This window comes from Macaca mulatta, chromosome 5 (genome assembly GCF_049350105.2).
Source record: "Macaca mulatta isolate MMU2019108-1 chromosome 5, T2T-MMU8v2.0, whole genome shotgun sequence".
Taxonomy (NCBI): domain Eukaryota; kingdom Metazoa; phylum Chordata; class Mammalia; order Primates; family Cercopithecidae; genus Macaca; species Macaca mulatta.
Window position 1 is genome coordinate 2,564,263 of NC_133410.1, and position 27,664 is coordinate 2,591,926.

At 54.7% G+C, this 27,664-nt stretch overlaps 1 protein-coding gene across 4 annotated transcripts in view; it reads left to right on the forward strand.

The window, feature by feature from the left end:
• The window catches only part of CFAP99 (cilia and flagella associated protein 99), a 46,837-nt gene that overhangs the window by 13,479 nt on the left and 5,694 nt on the right, over positions 1-27,664 (forward strand). For 2 of the 4 annotated variants that reach the window (XM_028848238.2, XM_078002971.1), the window contains exons 3-13: positions 4,472-4,616; positions 5,667-5,761; positions 10,163-10,275; positions 12,192-12,369; positions 17,040-17,120; positions 17,305-17,376; positions 18,317-18,388; positions 18,799-18,887; positions 19,632-19,836; positions 26,671-26,812; positions 27,056-27,207. In XM_028848238.2, the coding sequence (XP_028704071.2) occupies positions 4,472-4,616; positions 5,667-5,761; positions 10,163-10,275; positions 12,192-12,369; positions 17,040-17,120; positions 17,305-17,376; positions 18,317-18,388; positions 18,799-18,887; positions 19,632-19,836; positions 26,671-26,812; positions 27,056-27,207 (1,344 nt within the window). The remainder of the gene's footprint in view (positions 1-4,471; positions 4,617-5,666; positions 5,762-10,162; positions 10,276-12,191; positions 12,370-17,039; positions 17,121-17,304; positions 17,377-18,316; positions 18,389-18,798; positions 18,888-19,631; positions 19,837-26,670; positions 26,813-27,055; positions 27,208-27,664) is intronic. The other 2 variants (XM_078002973.1, XM_078002972.1) reach the window with 1 other exon arrangement.

The window sequence follows — 27,664 nt, forward strand, 5'->3', positions numbered from 1 at the left end:
GCTATGATTACACCACTGCACTCCAGCCTGGGTAACAGAGTAAGATCCTAGCTCTTTAAAAAAAATGTTGAAATTCTAACCCCTGGTTACCTATGAATATGACTTTTTTTAGAAATATAGTCTGTGTAGATGTAATTAAATTAAGGATCTAGAGATGAGATCTGTTACAAACCACTGTGGGACTGACTAGCCACCTGTCCCTTTGCATCTTGGATGCACCCAAGGTCAAGTCCAAGAAGACACAGGTTCTCGCTGTGAGAGTAATTGGCTCTCATGCTTTCAGTGTGGATTGCCAGTTAGCTCTCCACGGAGATCCACTGCTGCTCTCCCAGGCAGGTAGGGAGCGCTTGTTCCCCTACACCCTCATATCTTTGCTCATATGAGAAGCAGTCTGCAGACAGGCAGTCTAGAGTGCCTTCAGCAGTTCCATGGTGCCATGAGGAGCTCTTTCCATTCCTCTCCACGCAGCCGCCTTAACACGTACTATTGCCTCATAGTCACTAAATGGCTGCCCTACCTCCAGCATTGCATCGATATCCCAGGTGAGGAGAGGGGAAAGGCAAACAGTATAAGGCATGTGCCTTCCTTTCAAGGTGCTTTCTTGGAGGCCACACCTTGCAATTTGTCATTACATTTTACTGATTAAAACTGTCACATGGCTCTATCATCAAGGAGAGTTGAAAATATGGTTTCAGCTGAACATATTACCATGCCCAACAGGACGGCATTCTTTCTGTTAGGTGGAAAGGAGGGTAGAAGGGATGCTGTGTGGCCCTGCAGCCTCCGTTTCCTTTGCCTGCTTTTCTAACTGACTTCAGGCTTTGCGTTACTGATGAGCAAGTATTGGTGACATGAATCACAAATCCTGTTGTTAATCAGCCTCCTGGCCCCGCACCCTTCCCCTGCACCCCCTCCCCGCAACCCACCCCGGCCCGGCCCTGGTCTAGCTCTTCCCCAACCCTGTGAGTCCAGCAGACAAGTGCACTTCTGGAGGTGCTGAGAGACCCCTGCAGCGATGGTGAATGCTGGACCCTTCACTACTGAGAGCCTGCTGCTGTCCCTGGTTGGGGACTGAGGAGCCCTGAACTTGACCAAGGCCCAAGATTTTATCACAGACTCAGAGACTCTTGGGCAGCCACAGGCCGGTCTCAGCGACAGGCTGGTTCCCCATTAGGAGCCAACTCCTGTGGCAAGGGCCTCCCCTGCCTCCTCTGGGAGAGAGAGCCCACCTGGCCTAGGCCCATCTCTGCTGGCCGGGTCAGAAGGACCTGGTCCAGGGCCCCTGAGGCATGTGTCACCCCTTGCCCCCAGCCCCAGGCCCCTCTCTGTGAATAGGCTGGGCACCACGTGTCCTGGCGGCCGCCAGCCCAGCATTAGTGGCAAGGACCTGGCTGTGGGCCTGGCCCGGCCTGGCATGGACTGGGATGTCATTTACTAGCTTCTCACTTGGCTCTGCAGCTTCCAGGACCCTCTGGCCCAGTGTGGCCCTGCCCAACCCGCCTTGCCTGGGGCTGCTGGCACAGGGCTCAAGGCTCTGACCTTATTAAAAATGCATGCTCACACTTCCAAAACACAGACGTCATTGATGAGAAGTGGAGTCGCCGTTGCCTGAGCCGGGGAGGCCAGAGGAGGTTGTCAGCAGCGTCCCGCAAAGTCATCACCCTCAGCGGCCATGCTGACTCACTGCTCTCGGAAGGGTCTGTCCTGGCTCCTGGGCTTCTCTGACAAGATGTTGTCAGTTACACGGGAGGAGGTCAGTGCCCTCGGTGTGGGTACAGCCTGGCAACTGCAGGAAACTGAGAGGGAAACAGGTGCCAACCCCCAGCAGAGCCCCTCCTGGCAGCTCAGCACCCACCGAGCCCCCTCTCCGTGCCCAGCCCCACTCACAGGATGTCACTGGGTCCCCGTGATCTATGTATTCTCTTTCCTCTCTGGCGAGCGCCCAGGTGACCGTCTAGCCAGGAAAGGGACAGTAAACAAGCCATGCCGTGACTAGGACAGGCCATGTCCCGCGAGAACTGGTCAGGAACACAGTCCTCACAGCCGTGGGGTGATAGTGCCAGGAGGAGGTCGCAGGCAGAGGGAACAGCCAGTTCCCCGATGAGGAAACAGGAGGCCAGTGTGACTGGAAGAGAGCCAGGGCGGGCCGGGGACTCCGAGGGAGCTGGGCATGCCCCTGCAGGGCCCCGCTGGCCACGGTGAGGAAGGACGCCTGGGGCGACATCCATCTGAGAAACGTCGCCCTGACTGCTGGGTCGAAGAGAGACTTGAGGGGAAGCAAGAGGAGAGGCAGGGAGAGCAGCTGGGGTCCCCCAGCCAAGCGGCCAGGAAGAGAGACAGAGAGACACGCTGGGATCAGGGAACCGTGTTTACTGTGCCACAAGGTTGGGGGCAGTAAACAAGGGGCAGGCTTGGGCGGAGCCCAGGAGGCTGGTTTCAGACGCACTCATGTGAGACGTCTGCCCCAGTATCCAGGAGAGGCCCAGCGGCAGCAGGATCGAGGTTTTTGAGTTCAGGGAGCGGTGCCGGCTGGGGTGTCCATTTGGCAATCAGAATGCTGTCAGCCTTGAAGCTGGCTGCGATCACTCAGAAAGTAGATAACGAACAAACGTCACCATAGGGGAACTGCACCCTGAGCCCCTCCAATATGTGGAGGCTGAGAAGACAAAGAGGCACCCACAAGGGAGTCCTAGAACGAAGGGCTGTCCCCGGGAGAACGTTGCTACCAGCTGGCATTCCAGGGGGAGTCCAGAAACCAGTCCTGGCACTCCCAGGAGAAAGGGATTTAAATTTAACACGGGGAACCTTGTGCTTAAAGCCGTTGCAAGGGCTGGAAGAACTCATGCTGAGTCAGTCCTGGCTCCCAGCTGGTCAGGGCACTGCAGGGAGCAGCTCCCCACCACATGGAGCGGGAGAGGCAGGGGCGAGCAGAAGGCTCTGGGAAGCCCAGCATCTACCACCCCTGGGGAGCTGAGGAGAAGAGGCGTCCCCCAACCTTGCCCCTGCCATTTCTCCCATAAGTGTATATCTTGCTAGCAGAGCCCAGGCTGCACCCAGAACCCCAGAGGCAGAGCTGCTGAAGCGGGTAGTTCTCAGGCCTCCAGCCCCTGCACTGCAAGGGCAACACTAGAAGGGTGTGGAAATGGCCCTATTTGCAGAGCAGTATCCAAAATGTTCTCGTTCACATGTGTGGAAACCGAGGCCCCACAAGGTCATGTGGCTTGTCCAGAATGCTTCAGGTTAGCTCGTTACCCTGTTATCTTAGTGTAAAAGCAACTGAAGGGCTGGGTGGGGTGGCTCACACCTGTAATCCCAGCACTTTGGGAGGCCGAGGCAGGCGGATCACATGAGGTCAGGAATTGGAGACCAGCCTGGCCAAAATGGTGAAACCCCATCTCTACTAAAAATACAAAAAATTAGCTGGACGTGGGTGGCTGGAGTCTGTAGTCCCAGCTACTCGGGAGGCTGAGGCAGGAAAATTGCTTGAACCCGGGAGGCGAAGGTTGCAGCAAGCTGAGATGAGAAGGTTGCAGTGAGCCACTGCACTCCAGCCTAGGCAACAGAGCAAGACTCCGTCTCAATAAAAAAAAAAAAAGAAGCAACTGAAGAAATCACAAAGGAAAAGATAGATTTGATCCAAAATAAAAGTAAAATTCCGGCCTGGTGCGGTAGCTCACGCCTGTAATCCCAGCACTTTGGGAGACCAAGGCGGGCAGATCGTGAGGTCAGGAGATCAAGACCATCCTGGCTAACATGGTGAAACCCCATCTCTATGAAAAATACAAAAAATTAGCCGGGCGTGGCAGTGTGTGCCTGTAGTCCCAGCTACTCAGGAGGCTGAGGCAGGAGGATGGCGTAAACCCGGGAGGCGGAGCTTGCAGTGAGCCGAGATCGCGCCACTGCACTCCAGCCTGGGCAACAGAGAGAGACTCCGTCTTGGGAAAAAAATATATATATATATTTATTGTGGTAAAATACACATGACATAAAATGTACCACTGTAGCCATTTTTCAGTGTAGAGTTCCCTGGGGTTAGGCACGTTCCCACTGTTGTGCATCCATCACTGCCCTCTATCTGCAGAAGCTTTTCACCTGAGCAAACTGAAGCTCTGTCTGCATTAGGCGACTCTCATGCCTGCTGGCCCCTGGCGCCCTCTGCTCTGCCTCGATGCGGTGGCCTGTTCTCATTAGCTAGAACCTCACAGTACTTGTCCCTTGTGTCATTCCTTGCACTGCCTCATTGTCTTTGTTTATTTCTGTCTTTGCCCCTACCTCATCTCACCAACACAGGAGAATCTGGGGACCAGTCCCTGAGTGGGGAGGTACTGCCAGCTTCCCTGGGGGCCCAACTAACTGGCCCTTAGCAGCCCTGGGGCCACTCCACCCCTGCCTTTGCCCAAGTTTCCCACCCCCACCGCTGCCCTCTCCTCCCGGCCCAGCCAGGGCCCCCCACCGGCTATTTCTCTTCCAGGCTCTGAGTCCCCAGACGCAGAGCTTTGTTTTGGAGGTGCTGTCTGGGTGCCTCGAGTACCGGAAGCTGCTGACCATTGTGGTGGATGCCTTCTACGTGGAGGATGGCCGACTCTGCCTGCGGGTTGACCGCAGCCGCTTCATGGGTACGTGCCCGACTGGTCCCCAGGGCCAGGCCACAGAGACCGTTCACTCAGGCTCTCTGTGGAAAGGCCTGGCAGGCAGGCGGCGGGCGGGCGGTGCAGCTCCCGTTCCTGCCCTTGCACTAGAGACTTCCTGGGCCCTCGCCTCACTTGGTCCTCACGGGGCAGACCAGGACCTTGGAGACAGGGAACTAATGCCCCAGGGCAGCCGGACCTGGCTCTGCCACCCCAGTTTAGGGCATCCAGCTCCCAAAGGCAGCCTGGACAACACGAGAGCCTTCCGTAGGCTGACCCCTAGCCACCACTGACCCCAAGGCCTTTGGACAAGATGGACCCTGTGGCTGCAGTCTGGACAGTCCTATGGGGGATTGAATACAAGAGACTCGCTGCCTGGGCTTCCTGTAGCCTCTGACAGCTGTCTGCTTTCATGGGGCAGGACGACCATTGCAAGCCAGGTGGCCCGTGCTGCTGGGGGGCGATCAGGGCAGCCCTGAGACCCTGCACAGGGTCTTGCTGCCCCTGTCCAGGAAGGGAGAGGAGTGGGGCAAGCACTGTAGGGTACTGGGAAACTGAGCGGAGCCATTGGTGCCAGTCCTGAGCTAGGCTCCTGTCCCCGACCCCTTGCAACCCAGCTGGAGCCTTATGATGGGCAGTGCGTCTAGGCTGCAGGCTAGGGGCCTGTTACAGTTCCTGCCTTGGAGTAAACTTGGGCCCAGGTTTATTCACGTTCTAGCTGGCTTGAGGTGACAACTGAGCTGCTCAGAATTGACAAACAAGTCCAAAATGATTTCACTTTTACCTGGGGAGCCTTTGCAAATTCTGAGAATTTATCAGATGGGATTATTTGACAAAGTGCTTTGCAACCACAAATGCATTGCACTCTAAGACAATGTTGTTTGTGGTCGCTTATCATTTTCAGGTGGGCACCAGAGGGGTGGAGGTTTTCCTGTGGCTGTGTGCCCTGACATGGTGGAGGCCTTGGGCTCCAGTCCCACCGTGCCCCTGGTGCCCCTGTGATGTCCCTGAGCCTCTGACAGGTCCCCTGTTTTCTAGTGATCTGCTACCTAGCCACATTCCTGCTGGAGGAACTCGGCTTCCAGCTGTTCTGTAACATCATCAAGTCCCAACCTGTGGATAAGATGTGCAAGGTGAACCGCCCCTACCTGCCCACCAGGCCACGAGGCCCACGGGTGAGGTCCATCTGATCCTCGCCCACCTTTCACCATTCTGGTTGGTTTTAATGAAAGAAACTCTGGTGGTTTTCTTTTGTATTTCAAAGAAGTAGCAAGCCAGTCATGCTGGTGCCCGTCTGTAGTCCCACCTGCTTGAGAGGCTGAAGCGGGAGGATCACTTGAGTCCAGGAGTTTGAGGCTGCAATGAGCAGTGATTGAACCACTGCACTTGGGCCTGGGTGACAGAGCAAGACCCTGTCTCTAAAAATCAAAGAAACAACAACAACAAAAAAAAACCCAATGCACACCGACTAGTGCGGCTAAATGCACTGCTTTTGTCCTGGGGAAATCCGATTCCGCTCCTGGGGGGCCTCTTCTGACTTGTAACAGGCCCAGAACAGCCTCTCCTCCCTGTGTAGCTTTAGGGGTCCCAGGGAATTGGTTCGGGGTCAGTTCTGAGGATTGGCACCCCAAGGGGGAGCCTGCGGGAGCCCACACCCCTGACTGCCTGGGGCCACTTGCATGGGAAGCAGGCACACACAGGCCTCCGGACCGAAACATCTGGGCTTGGGCCTGCTGCTCGTGCTGGCTGCTGCCCACTCCCACTGACTGCCAGGTTTCCCCGGACACTCATCGTGCCTGTTCTTGCTCCATTCTTTTTTTTTTTTTTTTTTTTTTTTGAGACGGAGTCTCGCTCTGTACCCCAGGCTGGAGTGCAGTGGCCGGATCTCAGCTCACTGCAAGCTTCGCCTCCCGGGTTTACGCCATTCTCCTGCCTCAGCCTCCCGAGTAGCTGGGACTACAGGCACCTGCGACCTCGCCTGACTAGTTTTTTGTATTTTTTAGTAGAGACGAGGTTTCACCGGGTTAGCCAGGATGGTCTCGATCTCCTGACCTTGTGATACGCCCGTCTCGGCCTCCCAAAGTGCTGGGATTACAGGCTTGAGCCACCGCGCCCGGCCCTCTTGCTCCATTCTTAAAATGACCCAGCGAGGTTGCTCCTACATGGTACCCATCCCAGGGTTGCGGAAACTGGAGCACAGAGAGGATAAGTAATTTGCCCAACGTCACACAGCAGGAGGGTAGCACAGCCAATTCTCAGACTAGGCTTTTAGCCACTGGCTCGCTCCTCCTTACTCTGCGTAGAGGGGACAGTTTCAGCTGAGGAGAGTCACTCCCTGGAGAAGAGAGTGGGAAAGCCCTTGGGCCCAGACCTTCAAGGTCTCTCTTGAAGGAAGCAACTAGTTCTTCAGGGGGTGTTCCAAGCCTGGAGAAGTGGGAGAGACCTGGAATGGCAGAGCCCACCAGGATTGCAGCCCCAGAGATCTGGGACTGGTGGCTCACAAAGTGCCTCGGCCACCTAACAGGTGAAGGGAGGGAGAGTGCAGCCCCAAGCCAGCACTGTGTACGTCAACGACATGTTTTCCATCCACATGGAAATGTAAGTAATTCATGACGCGTACACATTTGTATATAGCTTTAGCAAGGTCTTCATTTTAATGAAAAAGCAGCAGAACTGATGGCATTTTCTGGGAGATACCTGGAGACTGGAAACAAGCAGGCACTGATGTCTGCTCTTCTGTTACAATCTTGATATTCTTTTTTTTTTTTTTTTTTAAGACGGGGTCTCGCTCTGTCACCCAGGCTGGAGTGCAGTGGTGCGATCTCGGCTCACTGCAACCTCTGCCTCCCGAGTTCAAGTGATTCTCCTGCCTCAGCCTCCCAAGTAGCTGGGATTACAGGCATGTGCCACCATGCCTGGCTAATTTTTGTATTTTAGTAGAGACAGGGTTTCACCATGTGGGCCAGGCTGGTCTCAAACTCCTGACATCAGGTGATCCGCCTGCCTTGGCTTCCCAAAGTGCTGGGATTATAGGCGTGAGCCACCGTGCCCAGCTTATCTTGACATTCTTAATGAACAGGCGGGGCATGGTGGCTCATGCCTATAATCCCAAAACTTTGGGAGGCCAAAGCTGGGAGATTGCTTGAGCCCAGGAGGTTGAGACCAGCCTGGGCAACATAAAAAACCTCATCTCTATAAAAAAATGGGATTTTTTTGGTTTTTTTTTTTTTTTTTTTGAGATGGAGTCTCACTCTGTCACCCAGGTTGGAGTGCAGTGGTGCGATCTCGGCTCACTGCAAGCTCCACCTCCTGGATTCATGCCATTCTCCTGCCAAGTAGCTGGGACTACAGGCGCCGCCACCACACCTGGCTAATTTTTTTTGTATTTTTAGTAGAGACGGGGTTTCACCATGTTAGCCAGGATGGTCTTGATCTCCTGACCTTGTGATCCACCCGTCTCGGCCTCCCAAAGTGCTGGGATTACAGGTGTGAGCCTCCGTGTCCAGCCAAATTTTTTTTTTAAATTAGCCTGGCATGGTGATGCTTACCTGTAATTCCAGCCACTCAAGAGGTTGAAACAGGAGGATCACTTGAGCCCAGGCGTTTGAGGCTGCAATGAGCCGTGATTGTGCCACTGCACTCCAGCCTGGGCGACAGAGCAAGACCTCTTCCTAAATGATAATAATAATTATTATTATTATTGAGGCCGGGCGCGGTAATCCCAGCACTTTGGGAGGCTGAAGTGGGTAGATCACTTGAGATCAGGAGTTCGAGACCAGCCTGACCAACATGGTGAAACCCCGTCTCTATTAAAAATAGAAAAAAATTAGCCGGTCGTGGTGGCACATGCTTATAATCCCAGCTACTCAGGAGGCTAAGGCAGGAGAATCACTTGAACCTGGGAGGCGGAGGTTGCAATGAGCTGAGATTGCACCGTTGCACTCCAGCCTGGGTGACAGAGCGAGACCCCGTCTTAAAAAAAAAAAAAAAAAAATTACTGAACAAAGATCCATGTTTTGTCTTGCCCTGGGTCCCACAGTGGTGGAAGTGACCCTGGATCAATCTCAGCCTGCAGAGTCCCCAAAGCACCAGCCCAGGACAGAGTGCTCAGGGGCTGCTACAGAGACTCCCTAGGAATTCGGGGCACTGGCCGCACAGAACCCTTGGGCCCAGGGTGGTGCCCCCAACACTGGTGCCTGTGCACTTACCAGCTGAGAGAGCCTCTGGAGGCAGGTCCATGGGAACAGCCCACATAAACCCCCAAGGGTACTGCCTGAGGGACTGCCTCCCTCCATCCCACACCCCATGCCCCACTGGGCCATGCCCATCCCATTGGGGTCCTTCTTCCTACCTTGGGGCTCCAGGAAGAGGCCAGCCTGGGCCTTGAAGAAGGAGAGCAAGCTACTGGGACGCCACCCTGTGGGCTCTCCAGGGAAGCCCCTGGGCCACACCTTGGGTGCTGTCACCACCATGGTCAGCAGTGGTGAGCAGTGACACGGTGTGGCTCCCAGGAGGTAGCATTCCTCACTCTGCAGGGAGTAGCCCTGAGACACCTGTGGGGGGCTGATGGCCCCGCTGGCTCCAGGGAATCCGCCAACTGGCAGAGGGGGATTCAGACCCACCGCAAAGCCCCACCCCAACTCCAGCAGGTTCTGGGTACGGCTGCCCCACCACACCCCAGTGAGGATGGGGGCCTCAATACAGGGCTGGTCCTGGTGGCAGCAGCCCAGCTGAGACATTGAGTGTGGGGATGGGGTTTGGAGATGGAGGGATTGGGTGGGGACAGGGACCAGTGCTGAGTCTGGGGCCATCACCATGGAGCCCCAGACCCTCAGCTCCCCGTCCAGCTGGCTTTCGGGAAGCGGACTGGACAAGGCCCTCCAAGCTGAGGATGTGCTGCCAGCTTCTCAGGCACCCCTCTCCCCATGGCAGCCCACCCAGGGACCCCGGGGGCTGTGCTCCTCCCAGCTGAAGGGGAGCCAAGGTCCAGGCCTCCAGCACCAGCACCAGCACCAGCACCGCACATCAGAGCGCCAGGAGAGTTCCGTAGTGACAGTCCCAGAAGCATACCCTGCACGATGGCCTTGGGGGCAGGGAGCCACTGGGGGTGCTGGTGGCCTTGGGGGCAGGGAGCCACTGGGGGTGCTGGAGGCCTTGGGGGCAGGGAACTCACTGGGGGTGCTGGGGGCCTTGGGGGCAGGGAGCTCACTGGGGGTGCTGGGGGCCTTGGGGGCAGGGAGCTCACTGGGGGTGCTGGGGGCCTTGGGGGCAGGGAGCCACTGGGGGTGCTGGGGGCCTTGGGGGCAGGGATCTCACTGGGGGTGCTGGGGGCCTTGGGGACAGGGAGCCACTGGGGGTGCTGGGGGCCTTGGGGACAGGGAGCCACTGGGGGTGCTGGGGGCCTTGGGGACAGGGAGCCACTGGGGGTGCTGGGGGCCTTGGGGGCAGGGAGCTCATTGGGGGTGCTGGGGGTTTTGCCCAGTGAGGGGTTGGGCCCACAGCTCCAGCCCCGTGACAGCCCCGCTCCACCCCAGTTCCTTAGGTTCTTCTTCAACCCCCTGCACCTGTGCTCGTGGATCAAGGACGAGTGGAGCCTCATCTACGAGCCGGCCCACGTGAAGGAGAACTGGCTCGACCCCCTGATGAGGTGGGCTGGATGGGGTGCTCTGGGGGCCCTGAATGGCATCTGTACCCCACTCCAGGTGCCTCCACAGGCACAGGAGCTCCACGTTCCCCTTCCTGCTCCCAGAAGCTCTATGAGTGTCAGTAATCACTCCGTGTTGGGATGAGAGCTTCGGAGAAGCCCCAAGTGCCGGGCTGGCCCCACAGCTTCGGCGGGGAGGAACGGACATGGTCCAGCTGCCCAAGCGCCAGCCTGGGTTCCCTCCATGCCAGGCAGCTGACACGTGGTGGGTGGCTGAAGGCCATTTCAGGACTGGCTGAGTGAATGGCTCAGAGCTGACTCTTCTGCGCCGGGGCCTACGTGCTGGCTGGGGCTGCGTTGGTGGCTCTAGTCCTGTGGGGACCCTGCAGGGCCCTTGGCCTCTCTGCAGATCCCAAGAGTGCAGAGTACGGGTAGGGGTGGAGGGAGCTGAGGAAGCCACAGATCAGTTCCTGGTGGATTCTGGGGTCCAGATCTCTCTTGGGGTCCCCAGGGCCATGTCCAGGCCTGCTGCCCTCATGCTGCCCTTGCCGCCTTCTCCTGCCTCCCCAGCAGGACTGGGGCAAACACCGGGGCAGGCCAGAACCCCCACGCAGAGGGGTCAGCACAGTCACTAGGGCCCTGCCTTGTGCTCCATGGAGAGGCCCACTGGGGCCTGGGTGCAGCTGAGGGGCCCCCCAGTTTTTTCCTTTCTGATAGGACTGAGGGGAGCCACTTTGTCTTCCTAAGGACAGACAGACAGACTGTTCTGGCACAAGCAGACCACTTAGGTGCCAGCTGGGTGCAGAAGACCTGGAGGCCCGGGGAGATGGAAGCCCTTCCTGTGGGGAGAGGAGGCCTGGAGATGTTCCTTTACCAAGGGGAAATCCCCAGTCCCAGCCAGCCCACTCCTGGCAATCAAGATAAACCTCCAAAGGAAGGAGTAGGAGCAGCCCTGCTGGTGCCCCTACCTTGTGCCCCAGGCTGGACTCACTGCCTACTCAGGGGCCCCCATGGCCTGGGCCTGCAGGGTTGCCTCTGGGAAGCTGCTCAGCTCAGTTCCCATGAGCCCCTCTTCCTGCGCCACCACCCCCAGTCGGCTTCCTCTGCCTGCTCTAGGACCAGCCCCATCACAAACCTCCTGCCCCTCTCCCCAACCTGCCTCAAGCTGGGAGCACTGGGGCCTGGCCCTGGAGAGACCCCCAAGACCCTCCTTGCTATGGGCCCTGGACCATGGCTTTTAAGGTGAGGCAGGAGCTATTTCAAGCCATGCCCTCTGCCGCCTGGGAGCCCACATGAGAGGACACTTGATAGGCTGGTGATGGCGGGCTGTGCCCATGCAGGGTGTGGGACATGGAAGGGGGAGCCCCAGACTTGGGCGGCCTGGCAAGGCCCTTCCCAAACCCCTGCTCCAGAGCACCCCCACCCAGAGGCTGTACCAAGTACAACTGGGCTCCTGCCCCGCCTGACTCCACAGCTCCACTTCCAGGAGTCACCAACAGTGTAGTTCCAGAATGTTCCTTTCCAATCAGCTCCTTTCTCCACTGCTGGCTTCCATCTGCTCCGGCCCAGATTGGCTTCCTGAGTCCTGGCGACTGCTTGTCCTCAGAGCCCCTGGATTCCTGCAGCAGGGCTGTGCCTGTCCTCTCAGCTCCCCACTCACCAGCATGGCCCAATGCCTCTGGGCCTGTTTCCTGTATCTGTACAAGGGGACTGCATCTGTGTATGTTTCAGGGGTGTGGTTGACAGTGTGTGTGCCTACAAGTAGAAGGCACTTCGTGAAGTGAGGCCATCCACCCCACTATCACCTCCACCCCAAGGTGGATCCAATCACCTGGGAGCCTTTTGTATCCTAAAGGCCATCGCCTTATTGAATAGCTTACGGAGTGACCATAAGAGGCGTTTCCACTTTTGCCTTCAAGATGGCAGCCAAAGGTCCAGGAGCTGATCAACCACCTGGAGGGCATGTCTGCCAGTCAGTCCTCTCCTTTAAAGACCAAGGCCAAGGTCACAGAGCCCAAGGAATTCAACCTGACTGCCCCCAGGCCTCGCACCATTCCAGCGCCTGAGCTAGTCCCGGTCGTGGCCAAGCCAAGACCAGTGAGTGTGGGCATTCTCAGCGGGCACCGGCTTGCAGGCATCAGGGTGGCCAGGCTGGGAGAGTGGACTGTGTGGGCCTGTGGGATACTGGGCTCCCCGCAGGGCTGAGGGTGCACTGAACTAGACCAGGAACACTAAATGACACCACCCCATCCCCACCCCCACTCCCCACATTGAGGGAAGCCCAGCTGACCCGGAGCCCACCCGCTGGGCTCCCACACTCCACACACTGTGGTCCTCTTAAGTAGGTGTTGAGTGGAGCTGTCAGGCCATGGGGCTCTGACCTGTCTGGAGTTGGAGCTTAGAGCCCACTTTTAACTCTGACGTATTGCAACACCCCCTCCCCATTAAGTATGACACGTAGATAACAGCATACTCTTTGGGCAGGCCTAGAGACTCTTCCTCTCTTTTTCTCTCCCCACTGCTGACTTATCAGTCAGGATGCTTTGTATTGCAAATAACAGAAAAATGCAGCTCAAACTGGCTTAGACAATAGAGCACGGGCTCTACTGAGTGAAGTAGGATAGGCTTCAGGCATACGTGACCAGGGTTCCGGCTCTGCTTCTCTGTGGCTCTCTGTCCTAGTCTCCTCTGTAAGTCGAATTCATCTTTGGGCTAACTTCCCTGATTATAGCAAAATATCCTCATTTGCCACCACCTATACCATGAGAGGACACCTGGGGCCAAGAATTCTTTGGAAAAGTCTGACTGGACCAGCTTAGGTCTCATGCCTGCCTTGAATTGATCACTGTGATCAGGAATATAATGTCTTGACTGGTCACGGGCTCTACCCCAAGCAATGGACTGAGCTTCCCAGAACCAACAGGTTCTGCAACAGGACTAAGGGATGTATGTGAGGGGAAGGGGATGGTGCTGGGAGGCCCCAGAGTCCTGCCCCACTTCCGCTATCCTTCAGGTCTCATTAAAATCCCTCTTCCCAGAGAGGCTTTTCATGAATGCCTCAAACATGTCAGGTCCTTCACTTAGTTTCCTTCTCACTGATCCTGGCTCCTTTTCTTCACAGATTTGAATTTAGAGTTGTTTAGTAATTTGTGGACCTGCCTATTGTCTGCCTCCTCCAGCAGACATCATCCATCTTATTTGTCCCATATTCTTTTTATTTTATTATTATTATTATTATTATTAGAGACAGAGTCTCTCTCTGTCACCCAGGCTGGAGTGCAGTGGCGCAATCTTGGCTCACTGCAACCTCTGCCTCCTGGGTTTAAGTGATTCTTCTGCCTCAGCCTCTGGAGTAGCTGGGATTACAGGTACCGGCCACGACGCCCGACTCATTTTTATATTTTTAGTAGAAGTAGGGTTTTGTCACGTTGGCCGGGCTGGTCTCTAACTGACCTCAGGTGATTCACCCACCTCGGCCTCCCAATGTGCTGGGATTACAGGTGTAAGCCACCGCACCTGGCCATTATTTCTCCCATATTCTCAATGCCTAGCCTAGTCATGGCTCAAAGCAGAACCTCAGTGAATATCTGTTGGATGGATGGGTGGACGGATGGATGGATGAATGGATGGACTATCGGATGGTAGGTGGATGGGTGGATGGATGGATAGATGGATGGATGGATGATTAGATGGGTGAATGGATAGATGGATGATTGGATGGAAGAATGGATGGGTGGATGAATGATCAAATGGATGGATGGGTACATGGGTGAGTGGGTGGATGGATGTCAGATGGATGGATGAAGAGATCACCAGGTAGATGGATGAATGAGTAGATGGATGGGTGGGTGAATGAATGGAGGGATGGGTAGATGGATGGATGGGTAGATGGATGGATGGATGGTTGGATGCACAGAAGGATAAGTTGATGGATAGATGGATAGTCAGATGGAAGGATGGGTGGGTGGATGGATGGAGATCAGATGGATGGATGGATGATAGATGGTCAGATGGGTAGATGGATAAACAGATGGGTGAGTAGATGGATGGGTGAGTGAATGAATAAATGAGTTGGTAGATGGATGGATGAATGGAAGGATAAGTGGATGGATAGATGGATGACTGGATGGATGGATGGATGGATGGATGGATGGATGGATGGATGGATGGACGGACACATGGAAGGATAAGTGAATGAATGTAAGGATAAATGCATGCATGGAAGGATAAGTGGATGGGTGGATGGATGGATAATTGGACGATTGGATGGATGATTGTATAGATGATCAAATGGTTGGGTGGGTGGGTGGGTGGGTCAGTGAATGGGTGATCAGGTGGATGGATAGATGATCAAATGGATGAATGGATGAATAGATGAATGGGTAAGTGAATGAATGGATGGGTGGGTAGATAGATGGATGAATGGATAGATGGACAGATGGATGGACAGATGGGTGGATGGATAATTAGATGAGTTTATGGGTGGATGAATGGATGAACACATGGGTGAGTAGATGAATGAGTGAGTGAATGAATGGATGGGTGGGTAGATGGATGGATGGATGGATGGATTGGATGACTGGATGGATAATTAAATGGTTGGATGGGTGGGTAGGTGAGTGAATGGATGACCAGATGGATGGATAAATGATCAAATGAATGAATGGGTGATTAGATGGATGAGCAGATGGGTGGGTAGGTGAATTAATGGATGGGTGGGTAGATGGATGGATGGATGGATGGATGGATGGATGGATGATTAGATTATGGATAGATAGATGGATGATCACATGGGTGAGTAGATGAATGAGTGGGTGAATGAATGGATGGGTGGGTGGATGGATGGATGGATTGTTGGCTTCATGAAGGATAAGTAGATGGATGGATGAGTGGATGAATGGATGGATGGATAGATGGATGGATGGATGGATGGATGGATAGAGGGATGGATAGATGGATAGACGGATGGATGGGTGGGTGAGTGAGTGGGTGGGTGGATGATCAGATGGATGAATGATTAGATGGAGGTGGATGAAGGATGGATGATCAGAGACCTTGTTGCTGAGCAATCCCACAGTTGCCCCATCTGTATAATCTTCAGCATTTCTGACCCCATCTCCTCAGGGCTCAGTGTATTTGTCTCAGGTCATGCTGCCAGCTTCCTCTCTCTCTCTCTCTCTCTCTCTCTCTCTCTCTCTCTCTCTCTCTCTCTCTCTCTCTCCTCTCTCCTCTCTCTCTCTGTGTGTGTGTGTCTGTCTGCCAAGCACAGCCCCTGCCTGGGCCCTCACCATGCCCTCCCATGCTCTATAGCTGTGTGCTTCTCAGTACAATCTGTGAGATGTTGGTGGACATGTACCTTCTCTGCATCCACAGGGTGGCTGTGCTGAAACTATACTCTACCCTCCCTACCCTGTCCCATGCCTAAGACATCCTTCCCCTTCAGGGTTGAGGGCCCACTGGAATTCACTCATTCATTCATCCAACAGATAGTTACAGAGTGCCAAGTGTATGCCAGGCACTGTGACCTCATGAAGCATGCACTTCAGTGGGGGACACAGACAAAATCAGGATAAGTAAAACATATGTTGTATTAACTGGTGATAAATGCTGAGGAGACAAAAGGATGCAGACAAAGGAGATGAGCATTGGAGCGGTTGTGATTCTAGATTGTGTGGCCTGGAAAGGCCCCCCAAGAAATGCCATGGAGTAAAAATCCAGAAGTGAGCAAGTCAGCCATGGGGTGTCTCAGGGAAGAGCATCCTGGGCAGGAGCAAGGTGCGGGCAAAGGCCCGGGGCAGTGCCCACCCCCCGTCAAGTGTTTAAGGGCGGCCAGGAGGGGCTGGAGTGGAGTGAGGCAGGGAAGAGGGAAGGCGGGGTACCAGTCTGGTGACACATGCACTGGAGGGAGCAGAGACAGGACACATTGAGGCAGGCTGGCACCAACACAGGGTCCCTCCAGCTGCCGTGGCCAAGGAGGGTGGTGAGAGGCAGTTTGTGGAGATGTCTTGAAGCAGGTGGGCAGGAGATGAATGTGGGTGTGAGAGACAGGTGACAAGGAGGACTCTGAGGCATGGGTGAGGATTGGACAGCAGTTGTGGTCAGTGAGGCTGAGGGAGGGCTGGTTGGAGGAAGATGAGGGTTTTAGGTTTGGAAAAGTTGATTTTCCATGACTGTTAGATGTGCAAGGGAGAAGGCATGGAGTTAGGAGGGTAGATACAGCGGTCTGGAGCTGGGCCGGCCTCCTCCTGCTCCTCCATGGACACAGCTCCGGCCATGTTATCGGAGCCTCTTGTGACTGGACTCGGGGATGTGGTCCAGCTGCCCTGTCCTCTGCAGTGTCCCCTCCCCACAGCTTACTTTGCAGGGGTCTGTGATATTCTCCCAGCCTCTCCTGCCCAGGCAGCCATCTTCTGCCTGTCTCCCAGTGTCAAGGGAACTGGCTGCCCTCTTGCTCCTACCCACCCTGGCCATCCCATGCTGGCCGATGGTGCGCCCTTGGTACTGCCGGCTCACGTCTTACCCCACCCACCGCATCCCCGGCCAAGCTCCAGACCCCGCGCCAATGACCAGCCTGACCTCCTTCCCTTTACTTCCAACACTGACCCACCAGCACCTAGCAGTGTTAGCTCCAGCCCTGCTTCTCCTCCAGTGCAGGCTGCCACCACCCTCCCCTTCACCTACATCCACCAAGCTGTTGGCCCTGGCATTCCTGGCCCCTCCCACTCGTAGCTGCTGGCCACAGGCTCCTCCTCCCACCGCTTCAACAGGTCCCCCAGAGCACCTACCAGCCGCCCAAGGAGCAGCAGCAGCTGGAGACGGTCAAGAGGCACAACCGCCGAAAGGCCGAGGTGAGCTGTGTGCGACCCCTGCCTTCCCAGAGACCCCATGTGGGGGATGTATGAAGGGAAGGTGGGGTGGGGAGAGGGAGGAGGAGGCAAGAGGGGAGAGACTGGGTGGAAGCTCGTCCTCCCATGGCCTGGAGGACACTGGGCAGAGGCTGGTGGAACTGGAGCCGCCATGTCACTGTGGCAGGAGCTGCTGCTGAGGGCAAACATTGAGGAACTGCGCTGCGCCATGCCCAGGTCCTGCGGGGAGCCAGTGCAGGTACCGCCCAGCTCTCTCAAGACCCATCATCGAGGTGGCATCTTCTCAAGCCATCAGAAAGTTCCTCCCAACATTATCGCAGTGACCACTTATGTAGCCTTTTACCACTGAGGGCCAGGGAGGGGCGGATTCTCAGTAACACTGGGAAAGTGCGCCTTGAGCCCACTGCGGTGTGGCCCCTAAGCAGGCGGGTGTAGATGCGCATCCACATCCCCTGGGAGGAAGCTCACGGGAAAGCACCTGCAGGTGCTGCCTCTTGGTGTCTCCAGATGTTCTGTGACGAGCATTTCATGCCTCTGTAAGGAAAAAACAAACCCAGGTATGTTTGCCAATAAAGAAAAAGCAAAGCGGCAAGGACAGGAGAGACTGTGCCTGGCGGGGTTCACTCAGGAGCACGGCCCCACTGGGTGGCAGGGGTCCCACCGTGAGGGCAGACCCGGGGTGGGCAGCCCGCATGGTGCATGCCGCGGGGCCGACTTGGCTGAGTGCTCAGAGGGGTGGCCTTTGCAGCCACTCCACTCACTGCAACTTGCAGTGCCCACCTGGGGTGTGTTGGCAAAGCAGCTGGAGGCTGGGCCGGGAGCAGACAAGCTTGGAGAGAGGCCATGGGGGCCAGCCAGACCCCAGCTCTGGGGGTGGCTGAGAAGAGAGTCACTGAGCCCTGAGGCCAAGTTGTCGTGACTAGAAACCACTGTTCCCAGGCCCACAGGCCCTGCACCCTCCCTGTTCCAACCTGGGTGGAACCCCAGCAAGGTTTGGGGGGCATTGGAAGACAGAGATGCTGACCTGGGGTGGTGGTAGGAGTAGGCAGCTGCGGGGAGGATGAAGAGGAGTGAGCCAGGCCTCCCCAGGGTGCTGGGCCAGCATCTACCTGGTGTGTGTTTGGGGGCACCCAGCAGGCACAGGTGCCAGGCAGCCAGCTCTGCCCTGACTCCTGCAGGGCTCCAAGCAGCAGCTGCGGCTTCAATTCCCACCCCGAATCCGAAAGACTCCGAAGCTGACCTTCTATAGGGTGAGGGATTCTCCTGGATGGTCAGGCTGCTGTCCCTGGGCTCCCACCCCTCCAGACCTTTTCTGTCCCTAGAGGCTCAGATGACCTGAGCTGGGGGACCCAGAGTCTCAAGGACGGCCCCACTCTGGGGAGAGGGAAGCACCCGGGCAGGGAGTAGGTGTGAAAGGCACCTGGGCAGGGGGTAGGTGTGAAGGGCACGAGAGCAGGGGGTAGGCGTGAAGGGCGTGAGGGCAGGGGGTAGGCATGAGGGGCATGAGGGCAGGGGGTAGGTGTGAAGGGCACCCGGGCAGGGGGTAGGTGTAAAGGGCACCCGGGCAGGGGTAGGCATGAAGGGCATGAGGGCAGGAGGGTCACTTGTTGCTCCCAAAGGTCCCCTCAAGTCCCCACCACAGCCAGTCCCCACTCCACAGCCAGACAACGTCCCGGTCAAGCTGAACGCCACAGCCATCCTGCGAGAAGGGGCCTTGTACCAGCGGCAGGTGGAGCAAGAGCTGCAGAGGTGAAGGGTGGCAGGCCCCCCACCTGCCTTCCACAGCATCACCCTTGGGAGTAAAGGCCCAGACGAGGGGCCTGGGGGCTGGGCAGCTCCGTGGAGAGGGCTCAGGGGTCACAACAGGCTGTGGTCCTGCAGCGGCAGGGGCGACAAGCAGGACTGTGTCAGGGTCACAGGTGCACCTTACAAAGATCATCCCGGCTCATGGAGGGGCATGAATGGGGGTGGAGGAACTTAGCAAAGGCCTGACCCACCCCAAACCTCCCTTGGGGTTACCTCCTCTCTGGACCCCTTCCCGATGCCCCCCCGCATCTCCTAGACCACCAGGGCTGCGAACTCCTGTGCTTACCCCACGCAATGTGGTCATGTCTTTCCTTGTCTGCAAGTCAGGCTGTGGGGGGAGCATGGGTGCCTGACCAGATGGTAGAGTGGACGCACAGATGGTGCACAGGGGCAAGGGTGGCCAGGCCAGTGGAGGACAGAAGGTTGATAAATGGACAGATGACGGACACAGGGTTGGTGAGTGGACGGACAGTTGGACAAACAAGTGGATGAAGGGAGGGGTGAGTGGATGGGGCTGATGGGTGGATTGTGGGTCGGGGGTAGGAGTAAGGGCAGGCCATGCAGCTGGGTGTCAGGAGTAGCAGCCCACGCCTGCGTGGCCACTGTCCCCCAGGAAAATCTGTGGCCACCCAGTAGCCTCCATCACGGGAGGAACCCCAAGTTATGCTTCTGTCCCTCTTTGCCCAGGGTTGATAAGCTCGTGGATGGGGCTGGGGACTTCTCTGAGTTCCTTGAGTGGCAAAAGAAGATGCAGGCGAAGGACCGGGAAGAGCAGCTGGCTGCAAGCGAGTGCCGGCGGTTGCAAGGGAAGCTTAGCCATGAGGAGGCCGTCCTGGCCCGGCAGAGCCTCATGCAGGAGAACAAGCAGAGAGTGGAGCAGCAGAAGGAGCAGGTGGGTGCCATGCGGGGCAGCTGGGCATGGGGCAGCCAGCTGAGCTGTGTGCCCACTGGGAGCTGCAGGGCCAGGACTGGCAGCGGAGCCGAGTGTCCACAGCACCCCCGTAGAAGCTACTGATGTGTCGGTCCCGGCTCCTCTTCCTCCTCGAAGGACACACTGCCTAGGTAGGCACTCTCAGCCTGTGTTCCCCGAGAGTGCCTGCTCCTTCCAGTGGGCCTCCCAGTGGCCTGGACCAGCAGGGAGCCTCGGCCCCAGGAGGCCAGCCTGTATACTCTCTCCTGGGACGTATCCCTTTGCAGGCCTGTGGTCAGGGGCTTGATCAAAGATCACTTAGATTGTTTCTTTTGATAGTTTTGTCTGTGTCTGTATTCAATTTTAAGGTCTGCCTTTTCTTTCCTTTTTACTTTAAAAAAGAAATATGAAGGTCAGGCCAGGCATGGTGGCTCACACCTGTAGTCCCAGCACTTTAGGAGGCCAAGGCCAGAAGATCACTTGAGCCCAGGAGTTCAAGATCAGCCTGAGCAACATAGCAAAATCCCATCTCTATAAAAAATACAAAAATTAGCCGGGCATGGTTGTGCGTGCCCATAGTCCCAGCTACTCAGGAGGCTGAGGTAGGAGGATCACTTGAGCCTGGAAGGTCAGGTTGCAGTGAGCCATGATCATGTCACTGCATTCCATCATGGGCAACAGAGTGTAGCTGTCTCAAAAAGAAAACAAACAAACAAACATAAAAATGAAGTTCAAACAATGTGAAAAGGTAGACTCAGAGAAGTCTCACCTCTTGTAAGTCTATAACTTACAATCCATTTCCATCTTCCTTTGTAGGTCCTTCCTTTCATGAATTTCTGGATTGCCTTTCCCGTCTTTCAAAGCAAATAACACCTTTGTATATATGTACTTTTTCCTTTCCTTTTTTGTTACATAAAAGGTCACATTTTGCTTTATCTGCAAAGAATAATGTGCAAGGCTTTCACCTTTGCAGAGCTGGATTTTCAGGATAAACTTCTAGAGGAAGTTACATTTTCAGATGTCACACCAAAGAGTAACTGGATATGCGGGAGTCCTCGTTTGGGACGCGTGGTTTTACTGAATATGGCCAATCGTCTCCCTGGTACTTTTATTACCATCTTACTCCCCCAAAGTGTGAGAGGGGTCTGATCCGCATGCCCCAGCCCAGAGTACCAGGTGAATTCGTGAATTTGTGCCTATTTCATGGGTGAGAAATAGTATCTCGGTATAGTTCTGGTTTCCATCTCATTTATTTATCAGTGAATTTGAGCAAATGTCCACATGTATAAGTGATTTCTGTGTCTATTTCTATGAACCGTCTATTCGTGTCTTTTGTCCATTTTCTATTGCACTTTTGACCTTCATTTCCTTGACTTTTTTTTGGTTCTTTATTTCTTTAACTTGACAAATGCAATTGAATATATTTATGATATATAACTTTTTTTTTTTTTTTTTTGAGATGGAATCTTGCTCTGTCGCCCAGGCTGGAGTGCAGTGGCGCAATCTCATTTCACTGCAAGCTCCGCCTACCAGGTTCACGCCATTCTCCTGCCTCAGCCTCCTGAGTAGCTGGGACTACAGGTGCCCACCACTACGCCCAGCTAATTTTGTGTATTTTTAGTAGAGACAGGGTTTCACCACGTTAGCCAGAATGGTCTCGATCTCCTAACCTCGTGATCTGCCTGCCTTGGCCTCCCTAAGTGCTGGGATTACAGACGTGAGCCACCGCATCTGGCTGATTGATTGATTGATTGATTTTCTTTTTCTTTTTCTTTTTTTTTTTTTTTTTTTGAGAAGGAGTCTCGCTCTGTCGCCCAGGCTGGAGTGCAGTGGTGCCATCTCGGCTCACTACAAGCTCCGCCTCCCAGGTTCACGCCATTCTCCTGCCTCAGCCTCCCAAGTAGCTGGGACTACAGGCGCCTGCCACCATGCCTGGCTAATTTTTTTGTATTTTTAGTAGAGACAGGGTTTCACTGTGTTAGTCAGGATGGTCTCAAACTCCTGACCTCGTGATCTGCCCACCTCGGCCTCCCAAAGTGCTGGGATTACAGGCGTGAGCCACTGCGCCCAGCCTTTTTTTTTTTTTTTTTTAAGATGGAAGCTTGCTCTGTCGCCCAGGCTGGAGTGCAGTGGTGTGATCTCGGCTCACTGCAACCTCTGCCTCCTGGGTTCAAGCAATTCTCCTGCCTCAGCCTCCCAAGTAGCTGGGACTACAGGTGAGCACACCATGCCTGGCTAATTTTTGTTTTTTGTTTTTTTTCTTTTTGAGACAGAGTCTTGCTCTGTCGCCCAGGCTGGAGTGCAATGGTGTGATCATGGCTCACTACAACCTCTGCCTCCCGGGTTTCAGAAATTCTCTTCCTCAGCCTTCTGAATAGCTGGGATTATAGGCATGTGCCACCATGCCCAGCTATATATATATATTTTGGTGTGTGTGTGTATTTTTAGTAGAGATGAGGTTTCACCATCTTGGCCAGGCTGGTCTTGAACTCCTAACCTCGTGATCCACCCACCTCGGCCTCCCAAAGTGCTGGGATTACAGGCGTGAGCCACCGCACCTGGCCTAACATGATCTTTTGGAATACAAATACATTGTGAAATGGCTAAATCAAGCTAATTAGCATATGCATTATCTCATATACTTATTTATGGTAAGAACACTTACAATGTACTCTCTTAGCAATTTTTCTTTTTTTGTTGTTTTTTCTTTGGGTTTTTTTTTTTTTTTTTTTTTGAGAAGGAGTCTCACTCCATTGCCCAGGCTGGAGTACAGTGGGTTGATCTCACCTCAGTACAACCTCTGCCTCCCAGGGTCAGGCGGTTATCCTGCCTCAGCCTCCTACGTAGCTGGGACTACAGGTGCACACCACCATGCCTGAATAATTTTTGTATTTTTAGTAAAGATGAGGTTTCACCATGTTGGCCAGACTGGTCTCAAACTCCTGACCTCAAGTGATCCATCCACTTTGGCCTCCCAAAGTGCTGGGATTACAGGCATGAGTCACTGTACCCACCCACAGTTTTTCTTTTTTGAGACAGGGTCTCACTCTGTCACTGATGATCTCGGCTGATTGCAACCTCTGCCTCCCAGGCTCAAACCATCCTCCCACCTCAGCCTCCCTAGTAGTTGAAACTACAGGCGTGCACCACCTTTTTAGGAGAGACGTGGTTTCACCTTGTTGCCCAGGCTGGTCTCTAACTCCTGGGCTCAAGTGATTCACCTGCCTCAGTCTCCCAAAATGCTGGGATTATGGAAATGCGCCTCTGCGCCCAGCCTGATGTTCTTTATATGTTATGAAAAATAATCTTTATAATATATTGTTGCAGATTGCTTTTTTTCCAGTTTGTCATTAGACTTTGTATATGAGGCTTATGATGTGTGTTTCCCATGCAAATATTCTTTTTATGTCTTCAAATTTAACATTCTTTTCTCGTGTTGTGTTTGGAGTTAGAAAATGCCACTCTTGGCTGGGTGTGGTGGCTCACGCCTGTAATCCCAGCACGTTGGGAGGCTGAGGCAGGCCAATCACCTGAGGTCAGGCATTCGAGACCAGCCTGGCCAACATGGTGAAACCCCATCTCTACTAAAAACAAACAAACAAACATTAGCTGGGTGTGGTGGCACACCAACTAATTACTCCTGAGTAATCCCACCAACTCAGGAGGCCGAGGCACGAGAATCGCTTGAACCCGGGAGGTGGAGGTTGCAGTGAGCAAGATCATGCCATTGCATTCCAGCCTAGACGACAGAGTGAGACTCTGTCTCGAATAAAAAAAAAGAAAATGCCGCTCTTCTCACACCAGGTTACAGAGGGATTATCAGGCTTCTCTCCTGGTCTAAGGATGTCCGGCTACACGCATTCATGTGACTAATACTTTTTCTTACTAAATTAACTAGATTAGGTGGCACTAAATATTTGAAGTAAAAAGAGTTTTAGTTTTTCTTATGCAGCTTATATTGGACTGATTGCTTTTACAGCCTCAATGTGTTTTAGTGAACTGTAACTTTTGTTTCTGCTTGAGGTTCTAGTACCACAACCTGACCCATGGGCACCCTTTCGTCTCCTCCTCTGACCTTTGGGCACTGCTCAAGAGTCTTTGGAAGCATCTTTTCCATTGAGAGGAGAGATGTTTGGGGCCTACCTGAATGTTCTCTGCTTAAGACACACAGATTCAGTTATTCTCCAAGGAACCTCCGTGCCTCATAGAAGCCAGTATTGAGTTCCCTATCTGGGTGCTTTTCTGTTTTTTTCAACAGTTACCAGTTTTTTGGGGTTTTTTTTTTTTTGGTTTTTTTTGGAGATGGGGTTTTTGCCATGTTGGCCAGGCTGGTCTCGAACTCCCGGCCTTAAGTGATCCACACGCCTCGGCCTCCCAAAGTGCTGGAATTACAGTCATAAGCCGCCATGTCTGGCCTACAGTGACCAGTTTTAAAGTACTCTAGCAATGGGGCTGGAAAAGGATAGATTTTTAAATTACGGCTGGATGCGGTGGCTCACACCTGTAATCACAGCACTTTGGGAGTCCAAGGTGGCTAGATCACTTGAACCCAGGAGGTCGAGACCAGCCTGAACAACATAGTGAGACCCCGTGTCTACAAAAAAATGTTTGTTTGTTTGTTTGTTTGTTTGTTTGTTTGTTTTTGAGACGGAGTTTCACTCTTGTTGCCCAGGCTGGAGTGCAATGGCATGCTCTCGGCTCACCATAACCTCTGCCTCCCGGGTTCAAGCTATTCTCCTGCCTCAGCCTCCCAAGTAGCTGGGATTACAGGCATGCACCATCATGCCCAGCTAATTTTGTATTTTTAGTAGAGACGGGGTTTCTCCATGTTGGTCAGGCTGGTCTTGAACACCCAACTCAGGTGATCTGCCCACCTCGGCCTCCCAAAGTGCTGGGATTACAGGCATGAGCCACTGTGCCCGTCCAATAACTTGTTTTTTAATCTGTTATCACTGTGACATTAACCCAGAATAGCTGTACTAGTATCAACACTAAACTCCTGGTAAGCAATGACATTTCATGTTTTGGTTGTCATGGGTAATCATTCTTTGAATACTTTTTTTTTTTTTTTTGAGATAGGGTCTTGCTCTGTCTCCCAGGCTGGAATGCAGTGGCACAATCATGGCTCACTGTAACTTCAACCTCCTGGATTCAAATGATCCTCCCACTTCAGCCTCCTGAGTAGCTGGGACCACAGGCATGAGCCACCAGACCTGGCTAGTTTTGTATTTTTTGTAGAGACAGGGTCTTACTATGTTGGTCTCAAACTGCCGGGCTCAAGCAATGCTCCCTGCTCAGCCTTGTGCTGGGATTACAAGTGTGAGCCGCTGCAGCTGGCCCTGGGAGAACATTTTACTGAAGTCTTCAGGCAGATTGTTTCATCAAGCAGCACTTGCATCTTTTTTCCACTTGATTCTGGTCACAGAAATGCTGTTCTACGTGTTCTCCCTTCCTTTTAATTTTGAAGGTGCCGGTGCAGGTAACTGAAAGCTCAGGCTTGGTGTGAGCTTAGTAAGCAGCCAGTGCAAGCCATGCTCTGTGGCGGGAAGGAGGAGGGAATGTGTGGGAAACCTGGTGGGACGTCCACAGCAGGCCCAAGGATGCATGTGGCTGCCCCGGCCCCTGAGTGATGGCAGGCAGGACCGTGGGTCCAAAGTTGATGTCTGAGTGGACCCAGCCTGGCGTGTGACCTTGGACTCAGGCTCTGAGGCTGCTCTCTCCGCTGCTTACTGCCTGGGAACCCTCGCCTTACTGTGAGCCTGGCCCAGTGACCACACACTCATAGACTGTCAAACACCTATCCCTGTCCACCACTCCCGGCCTGTGGGCCTCTTTTCCTTCTTCCTCTGCTCATTCCTCTCTGCCGACTCCCTATTCTGTGCTGAGGCTGGTGCTGTGGTTGATGGGGACACTCTTTCCTGAGCCCTTGCTGGGTGCTGGCCCAGCACCCAGTGCACCTGAGGAGGTGGGCGTGGCCATCTTCATTTCCCCGCAAAGAAACTGAAACCCAGAGAGGCCCAAGATTTGTCCGCTGCCAGGGAGCTACCAGGGTGGCAGAGGCAGAACTTCGCATCCTGTGTGTCTTACTCCCAAGCGGGAGCCTTATCTGTGGACTGCTGCTGCCTCCCTGATTCCACATTCCCAAAGAGCCCGGAGGCACTGCCGCCCTCTTCTACACTCCCAGCCTGAGGTGCCCAGCCATCTCCGTGCCGTGGCCCCTGGCGCTGTGGCTGGGGGCGGAGGGCCGTTGTGGACCGCCTCTGTTCTCTCTTTGCTCATTGTCTGGTTGACTGAGATGGGACTTTTGGTATTTTTTGGTGCCCACTTTTTTCACCTCCTATTTCCATACAACGTATTACCAAATTTGTAAAGAAACGTTTATTTTTTTTATTTCAGAACAATTTTTAAATTTACAGAAAAGCCATAAAGGTAGTACAGAGTATTCCACGTCCCCCCTACCCCGGGCTGCCTACCCTGGTTCCCTCCACTGTGAACAGCTTACGTTGCTACTGGGTGCACTGGGTCTCTAGGGCTACCACAACAAAGTACCACAAACTGGGTGGCGTCAAATGCAGGAAGGTACCCCCCAAGACCACGCTGGGAGGAAGGGAGAGGACGTGAGGTGGAAGTTCCCCAGCAGGCCCAACCTCCAAAGCCCCGCCAGGAGTGAATGGGCTTAGACCTGGGTTCGGGGGTGATTCAAAGGCAGGGACCGGGTCTACCTTCAGACCTCATGCTGTGGCCTGGGCCGGGGCGGGACCAGGCAGGGAAGCCGGTGCAGACCCACTCACTGTGGCAGGTCCCCTGTCTGAGCAGATGGCCAAGCTGATGCTGCAGCATGCGGAGACACGGCTCTGGGAGGACAGGTCCAGGAAGCAGCTGGTGGAGCAGGTGATAGAGGGGCAGAAGAACGTCAAAGCCGCCCAGACGAAGCTCACGAAGGGCCGACGGCAGACAGGTAGTCAGGAGCCAAGTGTCACTGGCCCGGCCCCGTTCTTCCCCACTCAGGTGCTGGGCTACCACCCTTTCCTGAGCCAGCTACTATAGCTGTCAAGGGTCACGGGGCCCCTTAAGGGAGGTACTCCCAAGTGGCCGCACTGAGGCCAGGGGCCTGGCTGGGGAACCCTGGGGGAGGTGCCTCCCTGTCCAGCGCCTGCCCTGACACCCACCGGCCACCTCAGCTCCTGGCTTGGCCCCCAAGTTCAGGAGGTGATTGAGGAGAGTCGGGGGCTGCTGCGGCGCAGGGCACAGGCGGCCCAGGAGGAGCAGCGGCGCCGTTGTGAACTCATCTCCCAGCTGCGCGCACTTGAGACGCAGCCCACGCGCAAGGGCAAGCTCGTGGACCTGACCCAGGTGAGGACACAGTCCTGGACAGGCCCATGCCTCAGGGAGCCTCCGTGCTGGCACTGCCATGGGAGGCAGTTTCCAGGGTTCCCACCAGCGCCACAGGTGGGTCTTACACCACCTGAAACCTGGCCTGCCACCCTCTGTGACTTAGCACCCATGTGGCGCGGGCCTGGGTCTGGTCCTAAGAGTTCACAATCCCGCAGGTGAGGCAGACACTGAGCCAGTCCTCTGTAACCCCTGGGGGTGGCCAAGGTGGGCTTCACGGAGGAGACCACTTAGGAGCTGCCTGTTGAGGGAGGGCCAGGGTGGAAAGGGCAGTGTAGGGAGAGGGCAGGTGTTCAAAGGCTGGATGGAGGCTGGATGGAGCAGGAGGTTGAGGAGGGTCTGCTGGAAGCCCGTGTGAGAAGGCATGATGAGGGGCCAGGCCTCAGAGGAGCACGGGGAGGGGCCAGGCCTCAGAGGA